Source organism: Macaca thibetana, chromosome 9, assembly GCF_024542745.1.
Source record: "Macaca thibetana thibetana isolate TM-01 chromosome 9, ASM2454274v1, whole genome shotgun sequence".
NCBI classification, from domain to species: Eukaryota; Metazoa; Chordata; class Mammalia; order Primates; family Cercopithecidae; genus Macaca; species Macaca thibetana.
This window is the reverse complement of record NC_065586.1, coordinates 88,373,982-88,400,922: the sequence shown is the minus strand read 5'-3', so window position 1 is coordinate 88,400,922 and position 26,941 is coordinate 88,373,982. Positions and strand designations below refer to the sequence as shown.

The window sequence follows — 26,941 nt, the reverse complement described above, 5'->3', positions numbered from 1 at the left end:
TAATAGACTTTGTTAAATGTTTGTTTGGATATGGAGGGGAGGCTGGACACAGGACTGGGAGTTAAGACTGAGTTCGATTATAACTTTTTGTTGTGTGATCTTGGGCAACTGATTTATTAAACTCCTTGTATGTATTGAGATTCAGTTTCCTTGTATGTAAGATGAGGGGATCTAGCCCACCTGGGGATCTTGTTAAATGCAGATTATGGCTCAGTAGGTCTCTGGTGGGTTCTGATATTTTGCATTTTTAACAAACTCCCAGGAGAAGCCAGTGTAGCCAGTCCATGAACTACAAAGGACTAGATAACATCTAGTGGCTCTTCCAGTTTTTATCTTCTGTGATTATAGTCATTGTTTTAAATTCTGAACAAAATGACAAAATATGGGTTGTAATTACTAAATATCTCTCCAGCTTATCAGAGTGCTGAAAAGACAATTCTGTGCCTTATGAAGTTTCCAGTGTATGACAATATCCCTAGAATTGAAAGTAATTTTATTGCTCTTAAAATTTTAACTTTAACAAGTTAAAAATATAAATGTCTGAGAAAGCATTTGGGTTAACACTAGCTTGTCATCTAAATTTCCAGTATGCTTGCTTGTTGGAGAACATTTGCTGTAAATAAAATTACTCTTGAAGGCTTTATGCTAATGATCTGAGGTAGATAGACAGGTGATCTTATGAGTATAAATACAGAGACAGGCAAGCTGTTGATGAATTCATCATCGGAGGAGGAAGAGTTCCCAGTCATTGCCTTCACTTCTCCAGAAGGTGAGAATCAAATTGCTGTAGGAAGTGTTGATAGATATGCTATAGGTAAACCCAGACTTTGTATTGAATAGGATTGCCAGAAATAGGTTTTGTTTGAAAATGTTGCTACTGTTTCTTTTGGGTTTTGCTTCCTCAAGAAGTCATGATATTTGATTAGGGAGTATTGCCACCTTGGAAATTTTTAGCTTTTCTTGATCCTTTGTACAAAAGTAGTTGGACTAATTTTTATGTGTGACTTGTAGAATAATAAATCCATCTCTTTACTCTCAACCATATCAGGAATATTAATCCAACACAACTTCAGCATCCAAGTAAGTTATATCCATGCCTGTGATGAACTCTGATAATTTTGTAAATAGTTCTTACTGGGCTGGAACTGTTTTGTCTACCTACATCCTACTCTGTGTTTTACAATTTAAATATTTTTTTGTCTGAAAAAATTAAAATCCAGATAAGGGAAATTGAAACCCTGAAAAAAAGTACAGAGTGTAGCTTATAGTTAAGGTGGTTATCTTTATTATATAGAGTTTTTAACCTCCCACATAGTAAGATAATTTATACTTCCAAAGTGAGCTATGTTTCATCTCCCTTCTACACAGTTGTGGTTTAGACAGAAGTTTTAGACCATCATCATCATTATTACACTTTAATCATTTGTAATTCTTGGTTACCTAAGTCAAACTCACTGGGTCAAGCACCACAGAGGAAATTGAGTATAACTATCACTAGAAGACCAACCCCTTTTCTCCCTGGAGTAGATTCTTGCCTGAGGTAAGTTCAGGCATTCTCTTTGGTACACACGGAGGTTCTTATTAACACTGCCGTTTTAACACTGCCCTTCTTGCTGGGGGTCTTAATGGAGGCTGCCTTGTGGCTTATTTAGTGTTATGTTGCTGCTAAGTTGGGGCTCATTTTTAAAAATCATTTAATTTATATTGAACTCAGTGTTGTTGAAACAAACTGCGTACACACTGAAGGCATTTGCTGCAGTCTAAACAGATTGTCCTTTGCCAAATGTCTTAACCAGAACTTTTTTTTTTTTTTTTTTTTGAGACGGAGTCTCGCTCTGTTGCACCCAGGCTGGAATGCAGTGGCATGATCTCGGCTTACTGCAACCTCTGCCTCCGGGGTTCAAGCGATTCTCCTGCCTCAGTCTCCCAAGTAGCTGGGATTACAGGCATCCGCCACCATGTCCAGCTAATTTCTTGTATTTTTAGTAAAGACGGGGTTTCACCATATTGACCAGGCTGGTCTCGAACTCCTGACCTTAAGTGGTCTCGGCCTCCCGATTACAGGTGTGAGTCTCCTGACCTGTTATTAGGTTCCTTGTACCCCTCTTTGGTCTGCCATTTCCTGTCACCTGGGAATTATTACTGTTTTACCGCAAACACCATTTTTTAGACTTTGCACCAAAGTGACTGGCCAATGAGATAGATTTTTTTGAGACGGAGTCTCGCTCTGTCGCCCACTGGAGTGCAGTGTGCCAGTCAGCTCTGTGCAAGGCCCGGGTTCACGCCACTGCCTCAGCCTCCCCATCTGGGTACAGGCGCCCGCCACCTCGCCCCTAGTTTTTTGTATTTTTTTAGTAGGACGGGTTTCCGTGTTAGCCAATGGTCTCGACCATTTCCGCCCGTCTGTCCCAAAGTGCTGGGATTACCTGAGGAATTTTTTTTTTTAAACGGAGTCTCACTCTGTCGCAGGCTGGAAGTGCCTTGACCAGCTCACTTTTTGAAGCGATTCTCTTGCCTCAGCCTCCCAAGTCTAGGATACATTTGCCACCATGCCCATCGTTTTTTTGTTTCACCATGTTGGCCAGGATAATCTTGATCTCCCGACCTTGTGATCTGCCCGTCTTGGCCCCCCAAAGTGTTGGAATTAAAGGCGTGAGCCACCGCGCCTGGCCAAAAATAATTGTTAATAATGGCTTTTCAGTTTCAAGTTGCTTTTGAATTTTCCAACAGTGACCTTATAGCCCCAATATGTTAGTATTATATTTTTTTTCAAGAAAAGAGTATTATTATTGACCTTTATTATGTTAGTATTATATTTTATACTTTGTTTTTCAAGAAAAGATTTTTACTATAAATAGGGCAAGACCATTAGCACTATCTGTTGTAAAGTACTATGTGATTTTTAAAACCAGTATTATACATTTAGTATGATATGTTGATCTTTAAAATTCCGTATCTTCTCTCTAAGGAAGATCTATCAGCACTGTAAGAGAGGGCGAGATAGAAAAAGAAAAATAGATCTAGGGGATCTAGGGGACAGTGTTAATAGTAACAAACCCCTTTGGTTTATCAATTGTTATGCAGATTAGAAGAATAGTTATAGGTGATTTCAGAGAGGAAAGTATAATGATGAAAGCAAACTAGATTTTTTTCCTTTCTCAATCGCTAGAGATTTTAACAAAAAAAAATTTATCTAATGTAATTGTATGCCTATTTCTTCCCCCTCTTATTTACCTTTAAATCTAGCTATCAGTCTTTAAGGAACAGTCAGATCTGTTTAGTTTGTCTTGCAGGTAAGAAGCAAATGTGCTCAGAGAGGGTTATTTTTCCTCTGTAGTTTCAGATATGTTTTTGGCTTTACTCAATTATATACTGGCAGTATATTAACCTGCCAGTAGTAGCAGGTTCAATTTTTTTTTTTTTTTTTTTTTTTTTTTTTTTTTTTTATTAAGCAATCTCCAGTATAGACAAAAGTTACATCTACCCTGCTCTCAAAAAACATGCATACCCCACACTCTGGAAAGTCCCTTCTACCCTAATACTGCCCTAATACCAGCCAACATCCCTACAAGATTCTGTGTACTGATAGTCCTTTCCCATCACTGTAATCTAGCCTTTCTAGAGAAGAAAGAAGACTGTCAGAGGAAGCCCTTTGTAAGAGAATTTTTCTTTTTTTTTTTTTTTTGAGACGGAGTCTGGCTCTGTCACCCAAGCTGGAGTGCTGTGGCCGGATCTCAGCTCACTGCAAGCTCCGCCTCCCGGGTTCACGCCATTCTCCTGCCTCAGCCTCCCGAGTAGTGGGACTACAGGCGCCCGCCACCTCGCCGGGTTTTTTGTATAGAGACGGGGTTTCACCGTGTTAGCCAGGATGGTCTCGATCTCCTGACCTCGTGATCCGCCCGTCTCGGCCTCCCAAAGTGCTGGGATTACAGGCTTGAGCCACCGCGCCCGGCCTGTAAGAGAATTTTTCTGACATCTCTGTTAAGATTGCCGGACTTTTCCTGCTCTGGCATTCAGCTCTTCAGCAGATTACAAAAATTACTTGGGGTCCTTCCAACTTTTTGTTTGTTTGTTTTATGTCCTTGTTATTGCTGCCGTCATAGGACAACACAGGTCTCTTATTTTATATTAGAACTTGGCAGGATTGTTCCTCATTGGGGGTTGTTCCCTATGGGGGTTGTTCCCTATGTTCTGAGCATGTGTATATCAGACCTACAAGTTCCAGATCTACCCTATCTTTCAATATCATCGGTTTGAGCAGTGTTTGGACTGACCCAGTAATAATTCTTACACAATATCTCACCTCACTTATTCCAGCAGATACCTCTGAAATAGTGTGAAATAAAACTCTATTCTAGGCCAGGCGTAGTGGCTCACGCTTGTAATCCTAGCATATTTGGAGGCTGAAGTGGACAGATGGCTTGAGCTCAGGAGTTCAAGACCAGCATGGGTAACAAGTTGAAACCGCATCTCTACAAAAAATATGAAAAATTAACTGGGCGTGGTGGTGAGCGCCTGTAGTCCCAGCTGCTTGGGGGAACTGAGGCAGGAGAATGAGGTCTGCTTGAGCCCAGGAGGTTGAGGCCTGCAGTGAGCCAAAATCACGCTACTGCATACAAGCCTGGGTGACAAAGTGAGACCCTGTCTCAAAAAAAAAAAAAAAAACAGCAAAAAACTCTATTCTAGTTCTGCATACAGACCAACACATGGTCTAAGCCACCCTGTCTCAAACCCCTATCCATGTTCTGTTTCAGATACAAGTAGGGTTCCATGAAAACAATTTTGTTAGCATTTCTCTGAAAGAATGAGGGGTAAGAGGGAGGAAAGGAATGACTGAACCCTATAGAGTGGCTATAAAAGTTTTCCTCCAGCATTTAAAAAAATCTGATGATGCATTATATGGGTTTAGTTGACATTATTGTTTGTCCTTAAAAATAAAGTCACAAATCAACAATTAATAATCTCTTTCTTTTCAGTTTCCAAAAAAAGACTTATAGCAAAATGAATAATCCAGCCATCAAGAGAATAGGAAATCACATTACCAAGTCTCCTGAAGACAAGCGAGAATATCGAGGGCTAGAGCTGGCCAATGGCATCAAAGTACTTCTTATCAGTGATCCCACCACGGATAAGTCATCAGCAGCACTTGATGTGCATATAGGTACAATTGAAAATTGTGAATTAAGCTTCATTTTGTTTCATTGACATAATGTTGACATTTATTAGAACTTTCCATACGTGTTTAAATACTCAGTAGTTACAGTTCTGTGTACCTTATTTTATACCAGAACCCTCGTAAAGCTGTTGGTAAACTGCAGTTGTCTCAGTCAAATAATCTTACATTTTCTAAGGACGTTTTGTTAGGTTCCCACCTAAGGTGACCTAGCAGCAAAAATTCATTGCCATTCTTTACAGTAAGAGTTATAATTTTTTTTTTTTAACCTTGGTACATTTAATAATATATTCCTTTTCCTTTTTCTGTTTTTTTTTTGTGTTTTTTTTTTTTTTTTTTGTTTTTTTGAGGCAGAGTTTACTCTGTCGCCAGGCTGGAGTGCAGTGGCACAGTCTCGGCTCACTGCAACCTCTGCCTCCTGGATTCAAGCAATTCTCCTGCCTCAGCCCCCTGAGTAGCTGGGATTGCAGGCGCGTGCCACCATGCCCAGCTAATTTTTATATTTTTATTAGTGACGGTGTTTCACCATGTTGGCCAGGATGGTCTTGATCTCTTGACCTTGTGATCTGCCTGCCTCGGCCTCCCAAAGTGCTGGGATTACAGGCGTGAGCCACCGTGCCTGACCTAATGTCATATTTCATAGGTTCTTGTGTGCACATTTCTTGTTTTTCTTTTTTTTTTTTTTTTTTTTGAGACAGAGTCTCGCTTAGTCGCCCAGGCTGGAGTGCAATGGCGCGATCTCGGCTCACTGCAAGCTCCGCCTCCCGGGTTCACGCCATTCTCCTGCCTCAGCCTCCCGAGTAGCTGGGACTACAGGCGCCCGCCACCTCGCCCGGCTAATTTTTTTTTTGCATTTTTAGTAGAGACGGGGTTTCACCGTGTTAGCCAGGATGGTCTCGATCTCCTGACCTCGTGATCCGCCCGCCTCGGCCTCCCAAAGTGCTGGGATTACAGGCGTGAGCCACCGCGCCCGGCCTCTTTTTTTTTTTTTCTTTCCTTTTTTTTTTTTTTTTTTTTTTTTTTTTTTTTGAGTAGAAGTTTCGCTTTTGTTGCCCAGGGTGGAGTGCAATAGTGCGATCTCTGCTCACCGCAACCTCCACCTCCCTAGTTCAAGCAATTCTCCTACCTCAGCCTCCCGAGTAGCTGGGATTACAGGTATGCACCACCACGCCTGCCTAATTTTGTATTTTTAGTAGAGACAGGGTTTCTCCATGTTGGTCAGGCGGGTCTTGAACTCCCGACCTCAGATGATCTGCCCGTCTTGGCCTCCCAAAGTGCAGAGATTATAGGTGTGAGCCACCGTGCCCAGCCTCGTGTGCACATTTCTTTTTTTTTTTTTTTTTTTTTTTTGAGGTGGAGTTTCGCTGTTGTCACCCATGCTGGAGTGCAATGGCGTGATCTCAGCTGACTGCAACCTCCACCTCCCAGGTTCAAGCGATTCTCCTCCCTCACCCTCCTAACTGGGAATACAGGTGCCCGCCACCACACCCAGCTAATTTGTGTACTTTTAGTAGAGATGGAGTTTCACCACATTGGCCAGGCTGGTCTCGAACTCCTGACCTCAGGTGATCCACCCACCTCAGCCTCCAAAAGTGTTAGGATTACAGGTGTGAGCCACCACGCCCTGCCATGTGCACATTTCTTACACGTTTAATGTTGCTTTAATCAGGTTGCTTTTTTTTTTTCTTTCTTTTTTCTCTGAGACAGAGCATCACTCTGTTGCCCAGGCTGCAGTGCAGTGGCGCAATCTCCACCCACTGCAGCCCCCACCTCCAGGTTCAAGCAATTTACCTACCTCAGCCTCCCTAGTAGCTGGGATTACAGGTGCCCGCCACCATGCCCAGCTAATTTTGTATTTTTATTAGAGACGAGGTTTTGCCGTGTAGGCCAGGCTGATCTCAAACTCCTGACCTCAGGTGATCTGCCCACCTCGTCCTCCCGAAGTGCTGGGATTAGGGATGTGGGCCACTGTGCCCGGGCAGGTTGCTTTTTATGTATGTGTACAGTTAGTGGGACAGTGTTTCTTTTTGTCCTCTTTGAAAACCTTTTAACTCAGTGCCATTTTAGAACTGAGGAAATAAGGTAATATTGAACAAATAACTATTGCCTACCGTAATGCTTTGGACTACCAGAGTGATTTGCAAATGTCATGTAATTTGTACTCACACAGCCCTCTTAGTTGGGTATATATTGAAGCGATTGAGCCAAGATAGGTATTGTGCTTACCATTTCACAACAGCTAGTAGAGCCGGTAACCCCCAAATGCATGCTGTTAGCACTGTGCTATATAGTCTCCTGCAATGAAATCATGACAAGAAAATTCTAGCTCTTAAAACTGTGAGTCCAGCTCTTTCTTCCTGTCCAGTATGTGGTAAAACTAATGTTCGGAGACACTAAGTAACCTGCCCAGAGTTACCAACTAATTAGTGTCAAGAGCAGGCACTAGAGACCAGTCTTCTGACTACTGATTTGCTTTCTAAATAATAGCATTTTAGGTAACTTGTGCTTAACTTTCTCTGATTATATGGTTGGAGTTGTCATACTAACAAGAACTACAAGTCATCTGTACTTACTAGCTTTCAACATAAGACAATTATTTATTATATACGTGTTTTCTCTTTCAGGTTCATTGTCGGATCCTCCAAATATTGCTGGCTTAAGTCATTTTTGTGAACATATGCTTTTTTTGGGAACAAAGAAATACCCTAAAGAAAATGAATACAGCCAGTTTCTCAGTGAGCATGCAGGAAGTTCAAATGCCTTTACTAGTGGAGAACATACCAATTACTATTTTGATGTTTCTCATGAACACCTAGAAGGTGCCCTAGACAGGTAATGCAGAATACCCTATGAATTATCCAACTTTGTGTACTTGTCACATTAATAATAATAACAATTATTATTTCTACAGAGATGGCTTTATAGCTTCATAGTTTAACAAAAGGTATTTTTTTTTTTTTTTTTTTTTTGAGACGGAGTCTCACGCTGTTGCCCAGGCTGGAGTGCAGTTCTCGGCTCACTGCAAGCTCCGCCTCCCGGGTTCCCGCCATTCTCCTGCCTCAGCCTCCTGAGTAGCTGGGACTACAGGCGCCCGCCACCGCGTCCGGCTAATTTTTTGTATTTTTAGTAGAGACGGGGTTTCACTGTGGTCTCGATCTCCTGACCTTGTGATCCGCCCGCCTCGGCCTCCCAAAGTGCTGGGATTACAGGCTTGAGCCACCGCGCCCGGCCAACAAAAGGTATTTTAACCTGTGTTTTTCCCTGTGTTTTCTGAAAAAGAAAAAATGAATGATGTCATATATATATATATATATATATATATATTTTTTTTTTTTTTTTTTTTTTGAGACGGAGTCTCGCTGTGTCGCCCAGGCTGGAGTGCAGTGGCCGGATCTCAGCTCACTGCAAGCTCTGCCTCCCGGGTTTTTACGCCATTCTCCTGCCTCAGCCTCCCGAGTAGCCGGGACTACAGGCGCCCGCCACCTCGCCCGGCTAGTTTTTTGTATTTTTTAGTAGAGACGGGGTTTCACCGTGTTAGCCAGGATGGTCTCGAACTCCTGACCTCGTGATCCGCCCGTCTCGGCCTCCCAAAGTGCTGGGATTACAGGCTTGAGCCACCGCGCCCGGCCGATGTCATATATTTACTGAGTGGTAAAGGAATAATAATGGCATGACTTTAAATGAGTCTTCAGGCCTGCAAAGTATTTTATTGAGGTATAGAATTTTTAGCAGCCCTTTCCATTCTAACTGGTGTTACATCTAAAGCATGTGATGAGGACTAACCTGATAGTGTCATTGATCTCTTTTCAGACATACTTCTGTTCCAGAATGCTAAACCTTAAATATTCGCTCCTCATTCATTTCCTTGCTTCTCAAGGATGCTTAGTAGATACAGAACGTTTTGATCTGCTATTTCAACCATGGGGATATTTTGAAAGTGTTTTCTGGAGCAAACTCCATTAGGCCAATTTAATTTCTTGGTCAATATATATATTTTTTTTCTTTAGATGGAGTTTCGCTCTTGTTGCACAGGCTGGAATGCCATGGCGCAGTCTTGGCTCACTGCAACCTTCGCTTCCCGGGTTCAAGCAATTCTGCCTCAGCCTCCTGAGTAATTGGGATTACAGGCATGTGCCACCATGCCCGGCTAATTTGGTATTTTTAGTAGAGATGGGCTTTCCCCATGTTTGTCAGGCTGGTCTCGAACTCCTGACCTCAGGTGATCCGCCCACCTCACCCTCCCAGAATGCTGGGATTACAGGTGTGAGCCACTGCACCCAGCCTTGGTCAATATATTTTTTTTTTTGGATCAATTTTTTATACAGCTAACAATTTCTAATTTTTTTGTTACATCAGCGATTTGATTCATTATTTGAAGTGTAACTTATCCTTGGTGAATATTTATAGTTTTCTCTGTGATGCTAAGGTGTAATTCAGCAACTTTTTTGATCTATAATGAAATTTGACACTTTTAGTCACTGTCAGCTTTATTTGCTTACTTTTAATAATAATTGTTATATTTTTGAAAAAACATTATCAAAGCGAGGGCGTGGGTTTATGATATGTACTGGGTCAAAGTAGTCTGTTTCCTACTTATTCTAATATTTTATGTTTCAGTCTTTAGGCAGCAGCTTTGAGGTATAATCATCTCTGATATGTATTCCCAGAGGACTTCCATTAATGAGTGCCCTGGGATCATACACTGAATTTCATTTCCTGCTTTACAAATGCTGCAGCAGATGTTCATATAGTAGATCTCTGTATGATGGAGGATGTCTGTTACTTGTCTCAAACTAAAAATCCACTTGTATAAGAGGATCATTTTAAAAACCTGATTATACTGTGTCAAACATGATCCTTTATCTGGGCCTATCCAGCTTTGGTATGTAGCTGTTAGACATTTTTCCCAGCCTCGAGGTATTGAGGTGGGTAAAAGATGTTATGTGGCCAGAAATTCTCTGTTTTCATACATCTTTGATTATAGACTCCAGATAGATAGAGTTTCCCCTTGTGGTATATGTAAAGTACTTAGCACAGTATCGTATTTACTTATGCACTTAAAGTGAATAGCAAGTAATGATAATGGCTTCTGTGACAGCTGGACTGTGAGGTGTAGTAACTGAGATGTTTATAGACCTAAGAGTTCCTTAGACCCACTGAATAAAATAGTCCTGTTCAGAGCCTCTGCTCTTAACTTCATCTAAATCAAGTCTTATTCTATAAAATGGGATGTAAAGTTTCTTAAGAATTACTACAGGAATCCTGAGTTAAATTTAACCTGATATAGAAGAGTTAATTTATTAGCTGTAGGTATCTTAAACTTTGGTACTATTATTAAGGAATAGCCTCAAGAAAGGCCTATTGGTTACTTATGTTAAAGTTACATACTGTGTTATTTACTGAATCACTGCTTATTAAAAATTTATGGACTGTTTCTCTTATAATTTCATCAAAGCCCATAATCATGTCTTAGGCAAATTATGTCATACCTCAGGTTTTTCACTGCGTTATGTTTTTTCCTACTAATTCAAGTTTGTTTTTCTACATAAGAAGAAAGAAATATTCAAATTGAGCCTGTTAAAAGTAGGTCACTTGTTTGTCCTAAGGTGCCTGAGTCTTAGTGACATTGCACCTAAAACTGTAAATTTAAGATTGGCCTCAAAACTATGACCTGCCTTTTTCTTTCTTTCTCTTTTTTTTTTGGAGAATTAGCCACATATAACAGTTTTTATAGACATGCCAAATTAAAAATCTTAAATAGACTGCTGTTGTCTCCATAATCTTCCTTTTTTGGTGTTAATTTTTTAAATTTTCACTATTTATCATCTCTGGGGTAGATCAACTCCTCTGCAGTTACCTCTGTTCAATATTAGATTTTTCTTCTGTTCCATAGCACTTATTTTGTATTCCTTTTTTCTTAGTAGCAATGGTTGTTTTGTTTCTGATTCTGCAAAATTTGCATTTCCTATCTAATAAGTTTGAAAAATCTTTTTAAAAGACCATTCTTTTAAAATGACATCTTTCAAGTTTTAATTATGTTTCATACCCTTAGGTTTGCACAGTTCTTTCTGTGCCCCTTGTTCGATGAAAGTTGCAAAGACAGAGAGGTGAATGCAGTTGATTCAGAACATGAGAAGAATGTGATGAACGATGCCTGGAGACTCTTTCAGTTGGAAAAAGCTACAGGGAATCCTAAACACCCCTTTAGTAAATTTGGGACAGGTTTGTCAACAGCTGCTTTCCTTGACCTCATTTAAACCCAAGGCCACTGCATAGTATTATATTTTATGTTTATATAAAATATATTTATGTATATATTTATGTATATAACCCATGGCATATACAGTTCATGGCATATTTTACATTTCAGGATAGATTTCAAAATTCCACATTTCTACTTATATCCTGTTCAAATAGGGTTCTAAATGTTTAAGGAGCAGAGCAGTTAGAGTTGTGAATAGATATTAACCAGCATTCCATATGGAGAAGATAATAGATTCTTTTATTCCAAAGCCTACCTTCCAAAGTACTTTTTTTTGTAAAGGCTCACTATAGTATTGTTGAATCCACTTGTCCTCATTTCCTCCACTTCTGCCAATCCAGATGCATAGCATCTGCTCTGGGGTTAACTCTGTGGGAGACAGGACACTGTAGAAGACACAGAAGATCCCTGCTCTGAAAGTGCTACAATCTCCTAGAGGGAGATAAGAAGTGGGGATAACAGGAAGTAGAATAAGATAAATGTGGAGACTCTTGACTTTATAATTGTACCTTTTTCTTCAATTTTTCATTAAAAAGTACTTGTTTAAATATTTAAACAGTAGAAAAGCATTTAAAGTAAAAATAAAAGCAGAAACACCAAGTCTGTCTATTCTTTATCTATTCCTGCCAGTCCTACTCACCAGAGGTAATCATTGTTAACAGATTGCTTTACTGTTAAAATACTGTTTTGGGTATTATAAAAGTTTATAAGAATAATGATAATATATTATTTAGTGTACTTAGAAATTTATGCTTAAAAATTAACTTCTCTGACAACATGCTTATTTTATAAATTAGTTTTGGGAACTTTTTAAAACCATAAAGACAACTTTAAGTTTGGATATCATTCTAATATGTCAAACAGCAGTCAGAGAAATTAGCATAGCTTTACAGATTTAGGAGTTTTAAAAAATTACACTTTGAAGCAATGATATTATATTCTTTAGAACCGTAGTACTTGGCACTCAATATTAACATAATTGCCAAGATGAATAGTGTGGTTCTTAGAATGTCTACATAATGCTGAATTTTTTGAGAAGTGATTTTTGTGGAGAACATCAGCATACATGGTATGTAAAGAAGGGAATGTGAGTTTTAAAAAACAAATATCAGGTCAGGCATGGTGGCTCATGCCTGTAACTGCAATACTTTGGAAGACCAAGGTGGGAGGATTGCTTGAGTTCAGGAGTTTGAGACCAGCCTGGGCAACATAGTGAGACACTGTCTCTACAAGAAAATAAAATAATTAGCCAGGCATGGTGGTATGTGCCTGTAGTCCCTGCTACCTGGGAGGCTGAGGATGGCTTGAGCCAGTGAGGTCAACTACAGTGAGCCGCAATTGAGCCACTGCACTCCAGCCTGGGTGATAGTAAGACCCTGTCTCAAAAACAAACAAACAAAAAAAAACAACTTTTTTTTGGTTTTTTCAAAAACATTACATTCAAATGATTATTTATTTATTTGAGATGGAGTCTGGCTTTTGTCACCAAGGCTGGAGTGCAGTGGCCTGATCTCAGCTCACTGCAACCTCTGCCTCCCAAGTTCCAGCAATTCTCCTGCCTCAGCCCTGTGAGTAGCTGGGATTACAGGCGCCTGCCACCACGCCCAGCTAATTTGTGTACTTTTAGTAGAGATGGGGTTTCGCCACGTTGGTCAGGCTGGTCTTGAAATCCTGACCTCAGGTGATCCGCCCACCTCAGCCTCTCAAAGTGCTGGAATTACAGGCATGATCCACCGCGCCCAGTGATTATTTGTTTTTTAAAGTAGTCTCTTTGGTATGTTAGATACTTACACAAACAATGCTACTATTGTGCAGAATATGTTGGAGCTCCTCTTTGGGAGTTGCCTTTTTTAAAATAACCTCACTGGTAACAAATTATAATCAGCATAATCAGAAAGCAGTTACACATTTTCCAGAAATAAATCCAGTGAATAAGGTGAGTAATGTTACTTCTGGTCACAAACAAGGAACATTTTTTTTTTCCTGTAGAGATGGGATCTCACTATGTTGACCAGGCTGGTCTTGAACTCCTGGCCTCAAGTATTCTTCCTGCCTTAGCCTCCCAAAGTGCTGAGATTATAGGCATGAGTCACCATGCCTGGCCACAAGAACAATCTTAAAATATTCTGTAGAAGGGTTTCAGGAATGATGGGCAAAGAGATACATTGCATGGCATATCCATATGGGTGAAGTTTCAGGGCATATTTCTTTTTATAGCCTGACAAAGCTAGGCAGTTAGTAAAGTACATGGTAATATAAACAGCTGAGAAACAAGTGAGCCAGACTCAGTACACAGTACAGAAAATGTGATATAATAGAAATGTCAAGTTACCTTCTGATTTTAGAATTATAAACTTACATTGAATTTAGAAGTTCTATGTATTTTTTTTTTTTTGAGACAGAGTCTTGTTCTGTCACCCAGGCTGGAGTGCAGTGGTGCAATCTCGGCTCACTGCAAGCTCTGCCTCCCGGGTTCTCGCCATTCTCCTGTCTCAGCCTCCCAAGTAGCTGGGACTACAAGCGCCCGCCACCACGCCCTGCTAATTTTTTGTATTTTTTTTTTTTTAGTAGAGACGGGGTTTCACCGTGTTAGCCAGGATAGTCTCGATCTCCTGACCTCGTGATCCGCCCGCCTCAGCCTCCCAAAGTGCTGGGAGTACAGGCGTGAGCCACCGCGCCTGGCCATAGTTCTATGTATTTTTAAGGTCACAGGTACATTTGAAAATTTGATGAAAGCTCTATGCCCTCATCTCAGATATTAAGCATATTTAAAACTTTGTCAAAAGTGATCCTTGAAGTAGGATCCTTTGTCAGAAATTCATGCTAATGTATGTAGATTGCTTTAGCCTCAGATGTTTTTGTGAATGTGGGCCACTTTGTTCATCAGGGAATTTGTTTTTGTTTTTGTTTTTGTTTTTGAGACACTCTTGTTCTGTTGCCCAGGCTGGTGTACAGTATGGTGATCTTGGCTCACTGCAACCTCTGCCTCTCAGATTCAAGTGATTCTCCTGCCTCAGCCTTCTGAGTAACTGGGATTACAGGCACCCACTACATTGCCCAGCTAATTTTGTATTTTTAGTAGAGATGGGATTTCACCATGTTAGCCAGGCTGATCTCAAACTCCTGACCTCAAGTGATCCCCCCGTCTCAGCCTCCCAAAGTGCTGGGATTACAGGCATAAGCCATCATGCCTGGTCTCATCAAGGGATTTTGATTTAAAATAATAATACTAGGAAAAGGTGTGTATTTTTGAATGAATAAAAACCACACATTGTATTATCTGTTTTTTTTTTTTTTTTTTTTTTTTTTTGAGACGGAGTCTCGCTCTGTTGCCCAGGCTGGAGTGCAGTGGCCGGATCTCAGCTCACTGCAAGCTCCGCCTCCCGGGTTTACGCCATTCTCCTGCCTCAGCCTCCCGAGTAGCTGGGACTACAGGCACCCGCCACCTCGCCCGGCTAGTTTTTTGTATTTTTTAGTAGAGACGGGGTTTCACCGTGTTAGCCAGGATGGTCTCGATCTCCTGACCTCGTGATCCGCCCGTCTCGGCCTCCCAAAGTGCTGGGATTACAGGCTTGAGCCACCGCGCCCGGCCTGTATTATCTGTTTTAAGAAAACTTTACAGTAAGATGTTTGTCCCTAGCATTTTTCATGCTTCAGAAATAGTATAGATTAGTGGCTTTCAAACTCTTTTTTGTATACAACTCATAGTAAGAAGGGCATTTTATTTGGCAATTCAGAGCACATATATGTGTTTGTGTGAGCAGCTGAAACAAAAGTTTTGTCAAACACTATCTTACATCATGGGATGCAGTCTGGCACTTTCCGTTATATTCTGTTTTTTGTTTTTTTTTTTTTCCTAGAGAAACTCTGGTCTGCTAATACTTTAAATGCATTTAATTACAATATAATGGTCCTGACCCACAGTTTTAGTAGTCCAAAGTGATAGACAATAAACTCTGAGCATTGGATAAAATACAGCACTCATCCGTGAACAAAAATAAACCACAACAATAAAAAACTTTTTTTTTTTTTTTTTTGAGACGGAGTCTCGCTCTGTCGCCCAGGCTGGGGTGCAGTGGCGCGATCTCAGCTCACTGCAAGCTCCGCCTCCCGGGTTTACACCATTCTCCTGCCTCAGCCTCCTGAGTAGCTGGGACTACAGGTGCCGCCACCTCGCCTGGCTAGTTTTTTGTATTTTTTAGTAGAGACAGGGTTTCACCGTGTTAGCCATGATGGTCTCGATCTTCTGACCTCGTGATCCGCCCATCTCGGCCTCCCAAAGTGCTGGGATCACAGGCTTGAGCCACCGCGCCTGGCCAATAAAAAACTTTTAAGCTGATTAAAAACTATTGTCAAACATCATGATTAATGGAGGTTTCAGAAGATTTCTGTTGAAAAAATAAGGATGCCCACTATCACTTTTTGTTTGGCTATACTTACAAGTATTAATCATTACAGTAAGGCAAGGGGAAAATGTGATTATAAAAGATGGAAAGGAAGCACCACAAACAAAACCTATTTCTTTATTTCTATATGATAGGATTGCCTCCATAAAAATACTGAAGGAAATCTTCAGATCAGTCATTACAAATAATTAAGCAAGGTTGCCAGAAAGAAGAGGAACACACTAAAATTGCGGTTGGTTTTTTTGTTTTGTTTTGTTTTTGTTTTTGTTTTTGTTTTGAGATGGAGTCTCACTCTGTCACCCAGGCTGGAGTGCAGTGGCGCGACCTTGGCTCACTGCCATCTCCGCCTCCCGGGTTCAAACGATTCTCCTGTCTCAGCTTCCCAAGTAGTTGGGATTACAGGCGTGAGCCACTGTGCCCGTTCATGTTCTTGTATCAATAGTCAATTACAGGAAAATGCTGGGGTAAAAATTATTTCATTCTCAATATTTAACAAAGCTATAAAATACTCAGAAATATGCCCCAAATTTCTCTAAATTCAATGCAGTGCCAGTTGAAAGTCCTGTAAGTTTTTTTGAGGGTTTTTATAATCTCATTATAAAATTAATAGGAGAGTAAAAGGCCAAGAATAGCTAAGATAATTTTGAAGAACAAGGAAAACTACTTCTACCAGGTACCAAGACTTATTATAAAGTTCTAGTTGTTACAGTATTAGAATTGATGCAGGGGTGCATGAAGATACCAGTAGAACAGATTATAGACCCTGGAAACATATCCACAAACATGGAAACTTGATGTAAGGAAGAGGTACATTACAAATGAATGAAAAAAATATAGTTCTTTCTTAGGACTTTATGTAGACTTTCCATAGACTACAGGCACGTGCCACTGAGTCTGGTTCGCTGCAACTTTTAAAAGAAAATATATGAGAATTTTTTTGATCTTCAGGTGGAAGAAAAATTCTTAAACACACAAAAAAAAAACCCCATAAAGATAGACATAAACCATAGGTTTAGAGATAAACTTGACCTCATTGAAATTTAAAATTCTTGTTCAAAAGAGACACAAAAAGCTAGATGTGGTGGTATGCACCTGTAATCCCAGCTTCTCAGCAAGCTGAGGCAGGAGGATGGTTTGCACCCAGGAGTTCAAGACCAGTCTAGGCAACATAGACCCTGTCTTTTTTTCTTTTTTTTTTTGAGACAGAGCCTCACCCTGTTGCCCAGGCTGGAGTGCAGTGGTGCAATCTTGGCACTCTGTAACCTCCTCCTCCTGGGTTCTAATGATCCTCCTATCCCAGCCTCACAAGTAGCTGAGACTGCACGCACATGCTACAGAACTCAGCTAATTATTTAATCTTTTTTTTTTTTTTTTTTTTTTTTGAGACGGAGTCTTGCTCTGTCGCCCAGGCTGGAGTGCTGTGGCCGGATCTCAGCTCACTGCAAGCTCCGCCTCCCAGGTTTATGCCATTCTCCTGCCTCAGCCTCCCCAGTAGCCGGGACTACAAGCGCCCGCCACCTCGCCCGGCTAGTTTTTTGTATTTTTTAGTAGAGACGGGGTTTCACCGTGTTAGCCAGGATGGTCTCGATCTGCTGACCTCGTGATCCGCCCGTCTCGGCCTCCCAAAGTGCTGGGATTACAGGCTTGAGCCACCGTGTATTTAATCTTTTGTAGAGATGGGGTCTCCCTATGTTGCCCAAGCTGATCTCAAATTTCTAGGCTCAAGTGATCCTCCTGCCTCAGCCTCCCAAAGTGCTAGGATTACAGGCATGAACCATCTTGCCCATCCTCTTCACTTCTCTACCCAGTTTCCTTCCATGTCAGGTTGATGTCAATATTAAATGAGATTGTGCTTGTGAAGCCCATAATAATGTTAAATAAATCATGTTAATAGTATAATACCTGATTGGTAGCTGTGAAAGGACAGTAGGATTCTGAAAAGGTCCTTGCCTTGATTCCATATAGATTTTAGGATTGTTTTTTTCTATTTCTGTGAAGAATGTCATTGGTATTTTGATGGGGGTTGCATTGAATCTGTAGATATTTGGATAGTATGGAATTTTAACAATATTAGTTCTTCCAGCCCATGAATACAGGATATCTTTCCTTTTTGTGTGTGCCCTCTTTAATTTCTCTCATTAGTATTTTATAGTTTTCATTGTAGAGATCTTTTACTTTTTTTTTGTTTTTCTGAGACGGAGTCCCACTCTTTTGCCCAGGCTGGAGTGCAGTGGCGCCATCTCAGCTCACTGCAGCCTCCACCTCCTGGGTTCAAGTAATTCTGCCTCAGCCTCCCAAGTAACTGGGATTATAGGCTTGCACCACCATGCCCAGCTGATTTTTGTATTTTTAGTAGAGACGAGGTTTCGCATGTTGGCCAGGCTGGTCTCAAACTCCTGAGCTCAAGTGATCCGCCCAACTTGGCCTCCCAAAGTTCTGGGATTACAGGTGTGAGCCACTGCGTCCAGGCTGAGATCTTTTACTTTTTTGGTTCAATTTGTTCTTAGAGGGTGTGTGTGTGTGTGTGCTTTGTGTTTTTTTGTGTGTGTGTTTTTTGTTTTTGTTTTTTGTAGCTATTATAAATGGGATTGCTTTCTTGATTTGTGGGGTTATTTTTCTTTTTTTCTCTCCAGATTGTTCAATGTTGGCATATAGAAATGCCACTGATTTTGGTATGCTGACTTTTGTATCCTGCAACTTTACTGAATTCATTTATCAGTTCTAACAGGTGTTTTTGGTAGAGTCTTTAGGTTTTTCTTTTTTTTTTTTTTGAGACGGAGTCTCGCTCTGTCGCCCAGGCTGGAGTGCAGTGGCGTGATCTCGGCTCACTGCAAGCTCCGCCTCCCGGGTTCACGCCATTCTCCTGCCTCAGCCTCCCGAGTAGCTGGGACTACAGGCGCCCGCCACCTCGCCCGGCTAATTTTTTGTATTTTTAGTAGAGACGGGGTTTCACCGTGGTCTCGATCTCCTGACCTTGTGATCCGCCCGCCTCGGCCCTGGGATTACAGGCGTGAGCCACCGCGCCCGGCGGTTTTTCTAAATATAAGATTATGTTGTCTATAAACAATGGCAGTTTGACTTCTTTCTTTACATTTCGGATGCTCTTTATGTCTTGTCTAATGGCTCTGGCTAGGACTTCCAGTACTATGCTGTATAAAGTGGTAAAAGTGGGGATGCTTGTCTTCTTCAGATCTTAGAGCAAAAGCTTTCAATTTTTTGCTGTTCCATATGATGTTAGCTCTGAGTTTGTCATATATGGCCTTTATTGTTTTGACATATGTTCCTTCTGTACCCAGTGTGTTGAGAATGTTTATCGTGAAGGGATGTTGAATTTTGTCAAATGCCTTTTTCAGCTTATGGTGTTTGTCCTTGATTTTGTTACTGTGATGTATCATGTTTTTGTTTTGTTTTGTTTTGATACAGTCTCACTCTGTTGCCCAGGCTGGAGGGCAGTGGTACAATCTCGGCTTACTGCAACCTCTACCTCCCGGGTTCGAGTGATTCTCTTGCTTCAGCCTCCCCAGTAGCTGGGATTACAGGCACATGCCTGGCTAATTTTTTTATTTTTAGTAGAGACTGAGTTTTGCCACGTTGGCCAGGCTGGTCTGGAACTCCTGATCTCAAGTGATCCACCCGCCTTGGCCTCCCAAAGTGCTGGGATTACAGGCATGAGCCATTACACCTGGCCCTGTGATGTATCATGTTTATTGATTTGTATATATTTGTATATATTTTGTGTTTGTTTGTTTGTTTGTTTGAGATGGAGTCTCACTCTTTCGCCTAGGCTAGAGTACAGTGGTGCCATCTCGGCTCACTGCAAACCTCCACCTTCTGTGTTCAAGCGATTCTGCTGCCTCAGCCTTTCAAGAAGCTGGGATTGCAGCACCCACCACCACGTCTGGTTAATTTTTGTATTTTTAGTAGAGACAGGGTTTTACTATGTTGGCCAGGCTGATCTCAAACTTCCGACCTTAGGTGATCCACCTGCCTTGGCCTCCCAAAGTGCTGGGATTATAGACATGAGCCACTGTGCCCAGCCTGATTTGTATATGTTGAACCATCTTTGCATCCCTGAGATGAATCCTGCTTGATCATGTTGAATGATACATATATATATTTATATTTTTCTTTTCTTTTTTTTTTTTTTTGAGGTAGAGTCTCGCTCTGTCACCCAGGCTGGAGTGCAGTGGCGCAATCTCGGCTTACCGCAACCTCCACCTCCCAGGTTCAAGAAGTTCTGCCTCAGCCTGCCAAGTAGCTAGGATTACATGCCTGCCACCATGCCTGGCTAATATATGAATGATATTTTTACTATGTTATTGAATTCAGTTAGTGTCCATTTTGGCTTTTTCTCTTCATTATTCAAATATGCATTTAGTTTCATAGTTCCTGATAAATTGGAAGCCATTTTTCTGCCCTATTTTGTTTTTTTGTTTGCCTCTTCATGGAATTAAAGTAGGAACAGTTGAATATTTACAAGTAGGTTTAGAATAGGAAAAGGAAAAACTTAGTTCTGGTTATGCCTTACTGATCTGTTTCTCCAAACATAACTCTGCCGACACTGTGGGAGCAACTGGGTTTAGTCAGCTGGGAGGGAAATAAAAGAAGGAGGTCAAAGAGTGGGTGGGAGCATTGAAACAGGTACTCCTTCATGTATAGGTAGAATGAAAGGCAAAGTAGAAGACAAGAATACAGAGGGTGGGGCTGTGTTTTAGGTGTGGGTGACTTTTTTTTTTTTTTTTGAGACCGAGTCTTACTCTTGTTGCCCACACTGGAGTGACATGGCATGATCTTGGCTCACTGCAACCTCCACCTCCTAGGTTTAAGTGGTTATCGTATCTCAGCCACCCAAGTTGCTGGGATTATAGGCGCATACCACAATGCCCAGCTAATTTTTTTTTTTTTTTAAGTAGAGACAGGGGTTTCACCATGTTGGCCAGGCTGGTCTCGAACTCCTGACCTCAGGTGATCTGCCCACGTTGGGCTCCCAAAGTGCTAGGATTATGGTGTGAACCACTGCGCCCAGCTAGTGAAAAGAAAGAAAATTTCTTTTCTTTTTTCTTTTCTTTTCTTTCTTTCAGACAGGGTTTCCTTCTGTCATTCAGGCTGGAGTGCAGTCGCATAATCTCGGCTCACTGCAGCCTTCATTTCCTGCGTTCAAACGATTCTCCTGCCTCAGCCTCTGGAGTAGCTGGGATTGCAGGCATGTGCCATCACACCTGGCTAGTTTTTGTATTTTTATTAGAGTCAGGGTTTCACCATGTTGCCCAGGCTAGTCTCAAACTCCTGAGCTCAAGTGATCTCTGACTCCGCTGCTATTTACTCTGGTATGCTTATTGCAAGTTCATAGGATTGTAAGTATAAATGAGCCCGAATTTTGTCTGTCTCAGTTGAAAAGTAATTTTTTTAGTTCCCCTACATGTAAAGTGCATTTGAAAATGCAAAGAAGTGTAACCAGTGTCATTGCACTCAAGGTGCTGAAAGTTTCGTTGGGGAAGCAAGGCAAACCCAGGATTTCATTGAGTGTAATTTTAGCTTCGATTTTCCAGGATCATCATCTCTCCTTTTTCTTCCTCCTTTTTCTTACTAATTTTTATTGAGTGCTGTGCTAAGTACTTTACATGGATTATTTAATTTCTAATAATTCTCACAGTAACCCCAGTAGGTAGATGCTCTTATTTCCATCTTATATACGTATAGATTAAGACTTAAGATAATTAAATTGCCTAGGGTCCCTCAGCTTTTAAGTGCTAGAGTCAGGATCTGAGTCCAGATTTGGAGCTTTTAAACACTATTCTATTTTGCCTGTTTTAGTGTTGCCCAGAATTTAATTCTCCAGGATCTTAGTGGAGATGCAGTTTCACTTCTGCTGAAGTATAGGTAAGATTTCCTGGCCGGGCGCGGTGGCTCACGCCTGTAATCCCTGCACTTTGGGAGGCTGAGGCGGGCGGATCACGAGGTCAGGAGATCGAGACCATCCTGGCTAACACGGTGAAACCCCGTCTCTACTAAAATACAAAAAATTAGCCGGGCGCGGTGGCAGGCGCCTGTAGTCCCAGCTACTCGGGAGGCTGAGGCAGGAGAATGGCGCGAACCCGGGAGGCGGAGCTTGCAGTGAGCCGAGATGGTGCCACTGCACTCCAGCCTGGGCGACAAAGTGAAGACTCCGCCTCAAAAAAAAAAAAAAAAAAAAAAAAAAAAAAAAAGATTTCCTTAAGCAGAAGGAAGAGCCATTCAAGGGGAAAAAGAAAAGGAATTATTATTTATTGTATTTGGCTAATGTTTTAGTCTTGCAGGGAGTACAGAGAGGAGAGAGATAGGGCGGTAGTGAAACTCTCTGTATAGGTTATGGATTTCAATTATTAAGTCAGTCTGAACTCAAAGCCTGTGTTCTTCATGATAATAATTAGGTTGACCCCCAAAACCATGACATGAAGAAAAGACCAAGGAGTGAGCCTGGTTTCTTTTGGAGAACATGAGTTAGGATAGTTTGAGTATAACAAAGGATGCCTTTGCATAGAAAAATAGGAAGGAATAGAATAAAAAAATAGAACCAAATAAAATTGTGGAATATGAGCCAGAGGGTAGTTCAGTGACTCCTGATCCTGTGGTAAAGATAATAACACACCAAATCAGACTCTAATACAAGTTCAATTACTTTTTTCTCTCTTCCCTCCCACCCTTATTTCCTCTTTCCCTTCACCATTTTTTTTCATGAAGAATTTAAAACATACACAAAAGTACACAAAATACTATAATGCCCTATGTGTGCATTACATTTCCATTCACCCTTTTGTATTATTTTGAAGAGATACTAGATATCATTTTGCTCATAAATATTTCAGTATATATTCTAAGACATAACAGTTCATTTTTAAAAACATAAAAATACCATTATTGTTACCATTAATATCAAATATCCAGTTAGTGTTCAAATTTCTAGTGTTCTTATAAAAATCATAATTTTTAAAGTTTATTTGAATCAGAGTCCAAATAAGGCTCAAGTATTAGTGATTGTTTGATATGTCCTTTATTATTATTATTATTATTATTTTAATTTTTGTAGAGAGAGGATCTCACTATGTTGTCCAGACTGGTCTTGAAATCCTAGCTCCAAGCAATTCTCCCACCTTGACCACCCAAAGTGCTAGGACCCCAAAGTGAGCCACCCAAAGTGAGCCACCACACCAGTCTGATATGTCTTTTAAGTCTCTTTTTAGCTTATGAGTTCATCCTTCATCTCTTCCTCTGCTCCTTCCCCTCACTCCCCTCTTGGAATTTATTTATTGAATAATCAGGTTGTTTGTTTTATCGAACTTCTCATAGCCTAGATTTTTTTTTTTTTTTTACTGCACCCCTAACAATGTAGTTTAACAAGTTTCCTCTGTCTTCTGTATTTCTACAAATTGGCAGTTGGATATAGAGACTTGATCAAATTTATCTTTGACTTTTTGACAAGGCACCTTCATAGGTGGTGATGTATTTTTCCATTGGGCATACGATGTCTGGTCATTTATTTGTGATGTTGCAAACATTGATTCTCAGTGCATCACCTCCCTAATTTTGATTTTTCTAATGCTAATTCTATTATTCCATCTGTTTTGGTTAACTTGAGTACTACTGTAAAATCTCTTTTTCTACTATTTGGCTAGTCAGTGGTACAGTTACTATAGGAAAGGCAGGATAAATGCTTTTATTCCATTCCGTTTATTGACCAGTTTTCAAAATAATGAATTAGTTCGTCAGCATCCTTCAAGGTGACTAATTTGTTTTTTTGAGTGTATCACATAAACTCATGGATATAAAACATTTCATATATTTTAGTCCATGTAATCATTTATTGTTCCCTAAGCTTTTCCATGGATTTTGTTACTATCTTTTTTACCCTCACTGGGATATGTGTCTACAGAAAACTAGAAATTTACTGAAAACAAGACCTGGACCAATCAAGTGTAGGAGTGTTTTCTGATGGCATTTAAGAGGTTTTTGCTTAAAATCCCCTCTTATAACTCATATCTTGTGCTTGCATATACCTAGCTGCAGAGGAATTGTCATTTTAAATTTTGTGAGAAAATTCACATATATTAAAAGGCTTTAGTCTCTCACTTCCAGGATTTTTAGAAGATTGCTATAGCAAGAAGAAAGGACTTTAAAAAAAGTTTATAATAATTCCAAGTAACTAGCTATATGTATGTTAGCCTAACTTTCAGGATCTTGGGTTTTCAGAGAATGTATACAATTAAAATGGCTTATAACTATAAAGTTGACCTCTCCCTGAGAACATACTATTGGAGCAACCTCTGGTTTCTAAGACATTTCTAAAACTTAAAACTCATTCCTTCTCAGAATAAGAAATATATTGCTGACTTCAGAATTTTCCAGGAAAATAAATTTTATTCCCTCAAAAATCAGCATTCATATACATTAGTACTGAGTTTGTAAGCTTTATTTATTCTAAACAGAATTTAAAATAGTTGTTAAAATGAAAATATAAAGTAGCACTTACTGGATTTTACAATTTACCAACCCCTCTTCACATCCATTATTACATTTCTTAGGCTTCACAAAACCCCATGTTAATACTGTGTAATTATTGTCTGATAGATGCTATGCTGAGCCTTAACATGGATTATTTATTTATTTATTTATGTGATGAAGTCTTGCTCTGTTGCCCAGACTGGAGTGCAATGGCTTGATTTCGGCTCACTGCAGCCTCCACCTCTCAGGTTGAAGCGATTCTCCTGATTGGCCTCCCCAAGTAGCTGGGACTACAGGTGACTGCCACCATGCCTGGCTAAGTTTTGTTTTTTTAGTAGAGACGGGGTTTCGCCATATTGGCCAAGCTGGTCTCAAACTCCTGACCTCCAATAATCCGCCTGCCTCAGCCTCCTGAAGTGTTGGGATTACAGGCGTCAGCCACCGAGCCCGGCAGATTATTTATATTTTATTTCTCACAGCAATCCTGTGAGGTTGGTTCTCTTATTATTCCCATTTATGAATAAGTAAAACTGAGGTGTAAGAGAGGTTAAGAAACCTGCCTGTGTCTCACAGCTAGGAAATGAAGGAGAGTCAGGGATTGAGCCCTTCCTTGCTCTTGCCAACTGGACAAATATCCATATTATCCCTATTTTACAGATGAAATAAATGACCCCTTGGAGATATTTGGAGACTTTTCCAGGGTTTCTAATTAGCACATGATGGAGTCAGGACAAGAATCCCTGAATTCCTAAATGCCAAGGCAGTGTTCTCTCCTAGCAGGCCTAGAGTGGAAGGGTCCCAGTAGGTGAGCAACCCTGATCCTCCATAATTAGGACAGTATGTGTCTAGAGACTAAACTGGTATTTATTATCCCAGTCTTATTCACGTTGTTCTCCATACATGGATTCTTAGTTGTTGGGGGGCAGTCATCTGGACCATGTACTCAGCTTCTAGCCACAATCTATTTTTTTCCTTGGTGAGTACATCTTTTTATTTAATGATCCACTCAGAAGCCAAGTGTCCTTCCTACAATTCAAATTGTAACAGCAGTAGCTACTGTTTGTTGTTTATTTTCTGTTGTTTATTCATTAAGTATTATGTTAAATACTTCAGTATTTTTACAGATGTATGATGTATGATGTAGTTGTCATACAAAGAGGTAGGTACACAGACATTTGCCAGATCATTCCCTGTCACACTGCTTAAAGAAAGAATGTTACAAATGCACTTTGAGCATCCGGTGTACACTTCAATTGCATTTTCCTCCCTGCTCCTGAGAGATAACCACTATATTCTTTAATGATTATCATTTCCGCATTTATAGTTTTATATGTTTTTATGTTTCATAGAAATAGTACTTTATTGTATGTAATCTCTGCTGCTTGTATTTTTTATTCAACATTTTGTTTTGTAAGAGTTGTCCATATTGATGAGTATTCCTCTGATAATTTTTGTATTTTATTGCTCTTTGAAAAATTCGGCCGGGCGCGGTGGCTCAAGCCTGTAATCCCAGCACTTTGGGAGGCCGAGACGGGCGGATCACGAGGTCAGGAGATCGAGACCATCCTGGCTAACACGGTGAAACCCCGTCTCTACTAAAAAATACAAAAAAAACTAGCCGGGCGAGGTGGCGGGTGCCTGTAGTCCCAGCTACTCGGGAGGCTGAGGCAGGAGAATGGCGTAAACCCAGGAGGCGGAGCTTGCAGTGAGCTGAGATCTGGCCACTGCACCCCAGCCTGGGCGACAAAGCGAGACTCTGTCTCAACAACAACAACAAAAAAAAAAAAAAAAAGAAAAATTCACTGAATGAATGTACCACTATTTATCCATTTTCCTGTTAATGAAACAGTGTTACTATGGAATTCTTGTACATGTCTCCTTGTACACAGACTCCTCTGGATACATATATCCAGGAGTGGAATTACTATGTAGTAGGATATGAACATCTTCAAATTGACTAGAATGTTTCCTGTAGCGGTTGATCCAAGATGCACTCCCTCAGGCAGTGTCTGAGTTCTCATTCTCTGCATACTAAACAACAGTTGATGTCATAAGACTTTAACATTTTTGTTAAGTAATAGTCTTACGCTTTTTTTACATGTATTTTTCTTACTATGTACTGTAAGCCCACTAATGTCAGTTTAGGAGATTGAGCCACAGAGAAGTAAAGTAACTTGTTCAAGGCTATGCAGTGAGAAGATATCTGGCCCCAGGAGAATCAATTGAACCTTGGAGGTGGAGGTTGCAGTGAGCCTAGATGGCAGTGTAAAGCACTAAGGAGCTTAAGCAAAACTCCCTCTGGAACTGTGGCTTTTAGAATCTTCATTTAGTAGAAAAGAAAGGCATCATCAATACTCAAATTTCACCTTGATATGAGAGAACTTCAAACATTCTCCAGCGAAAGGCCTTTTTTTTTTTTTTCCCTAAGGAGTTAGCACTATGGGTATGCATCTAAGAGCATCTGGACCCCTCAGGTAGAGTGAGAGAATGTCTCAGGACCTCTTTGGGCAGTAAAGCAGAACTAGGTCTTATTTATTTGTTTGTTTGTTTATTTATTTATATTATTTATTTATTTATCTATCAGTCAATCAGATGGAGTCTGACTCTGTCACCCAGGCTGGA

The 26,941-nt window shown here is 40.5% G+C and overlaps 1 protein-coding gene across 2 annotated transcripts in view; it reads left to right on the top strand.

The window, feature by feature from the left end:
- Nucleotides 1–26,941, top strand: part of IDE (insulin degrading enzyme) — a 123,509-nt gene that overhangs the window by 29,550 nt on the left and 67,018 nt on the right. For both annotated transcript variants that reach the window (XM_050804443.1, XM_050804442.1), the window contains exons 2-4: nucleotides 4,977–5,161; nucleotides 7,798–8,005; nucleotides 11,226–11,395. In XM_050804443.1, coding sequence (XP_050660400.1) covers nucleotides 4,977–5,161; nucleotides 7,798–8,005; nucleotides 11,226–11,395 — 563 coding nt within the window. The remainder of the gene's footprint in view (nucleotides 1–4,976; nucleotides 5,162–7,797; nucleotides 8,006–11,225; nucleotides 11,396–26,941) is intronic.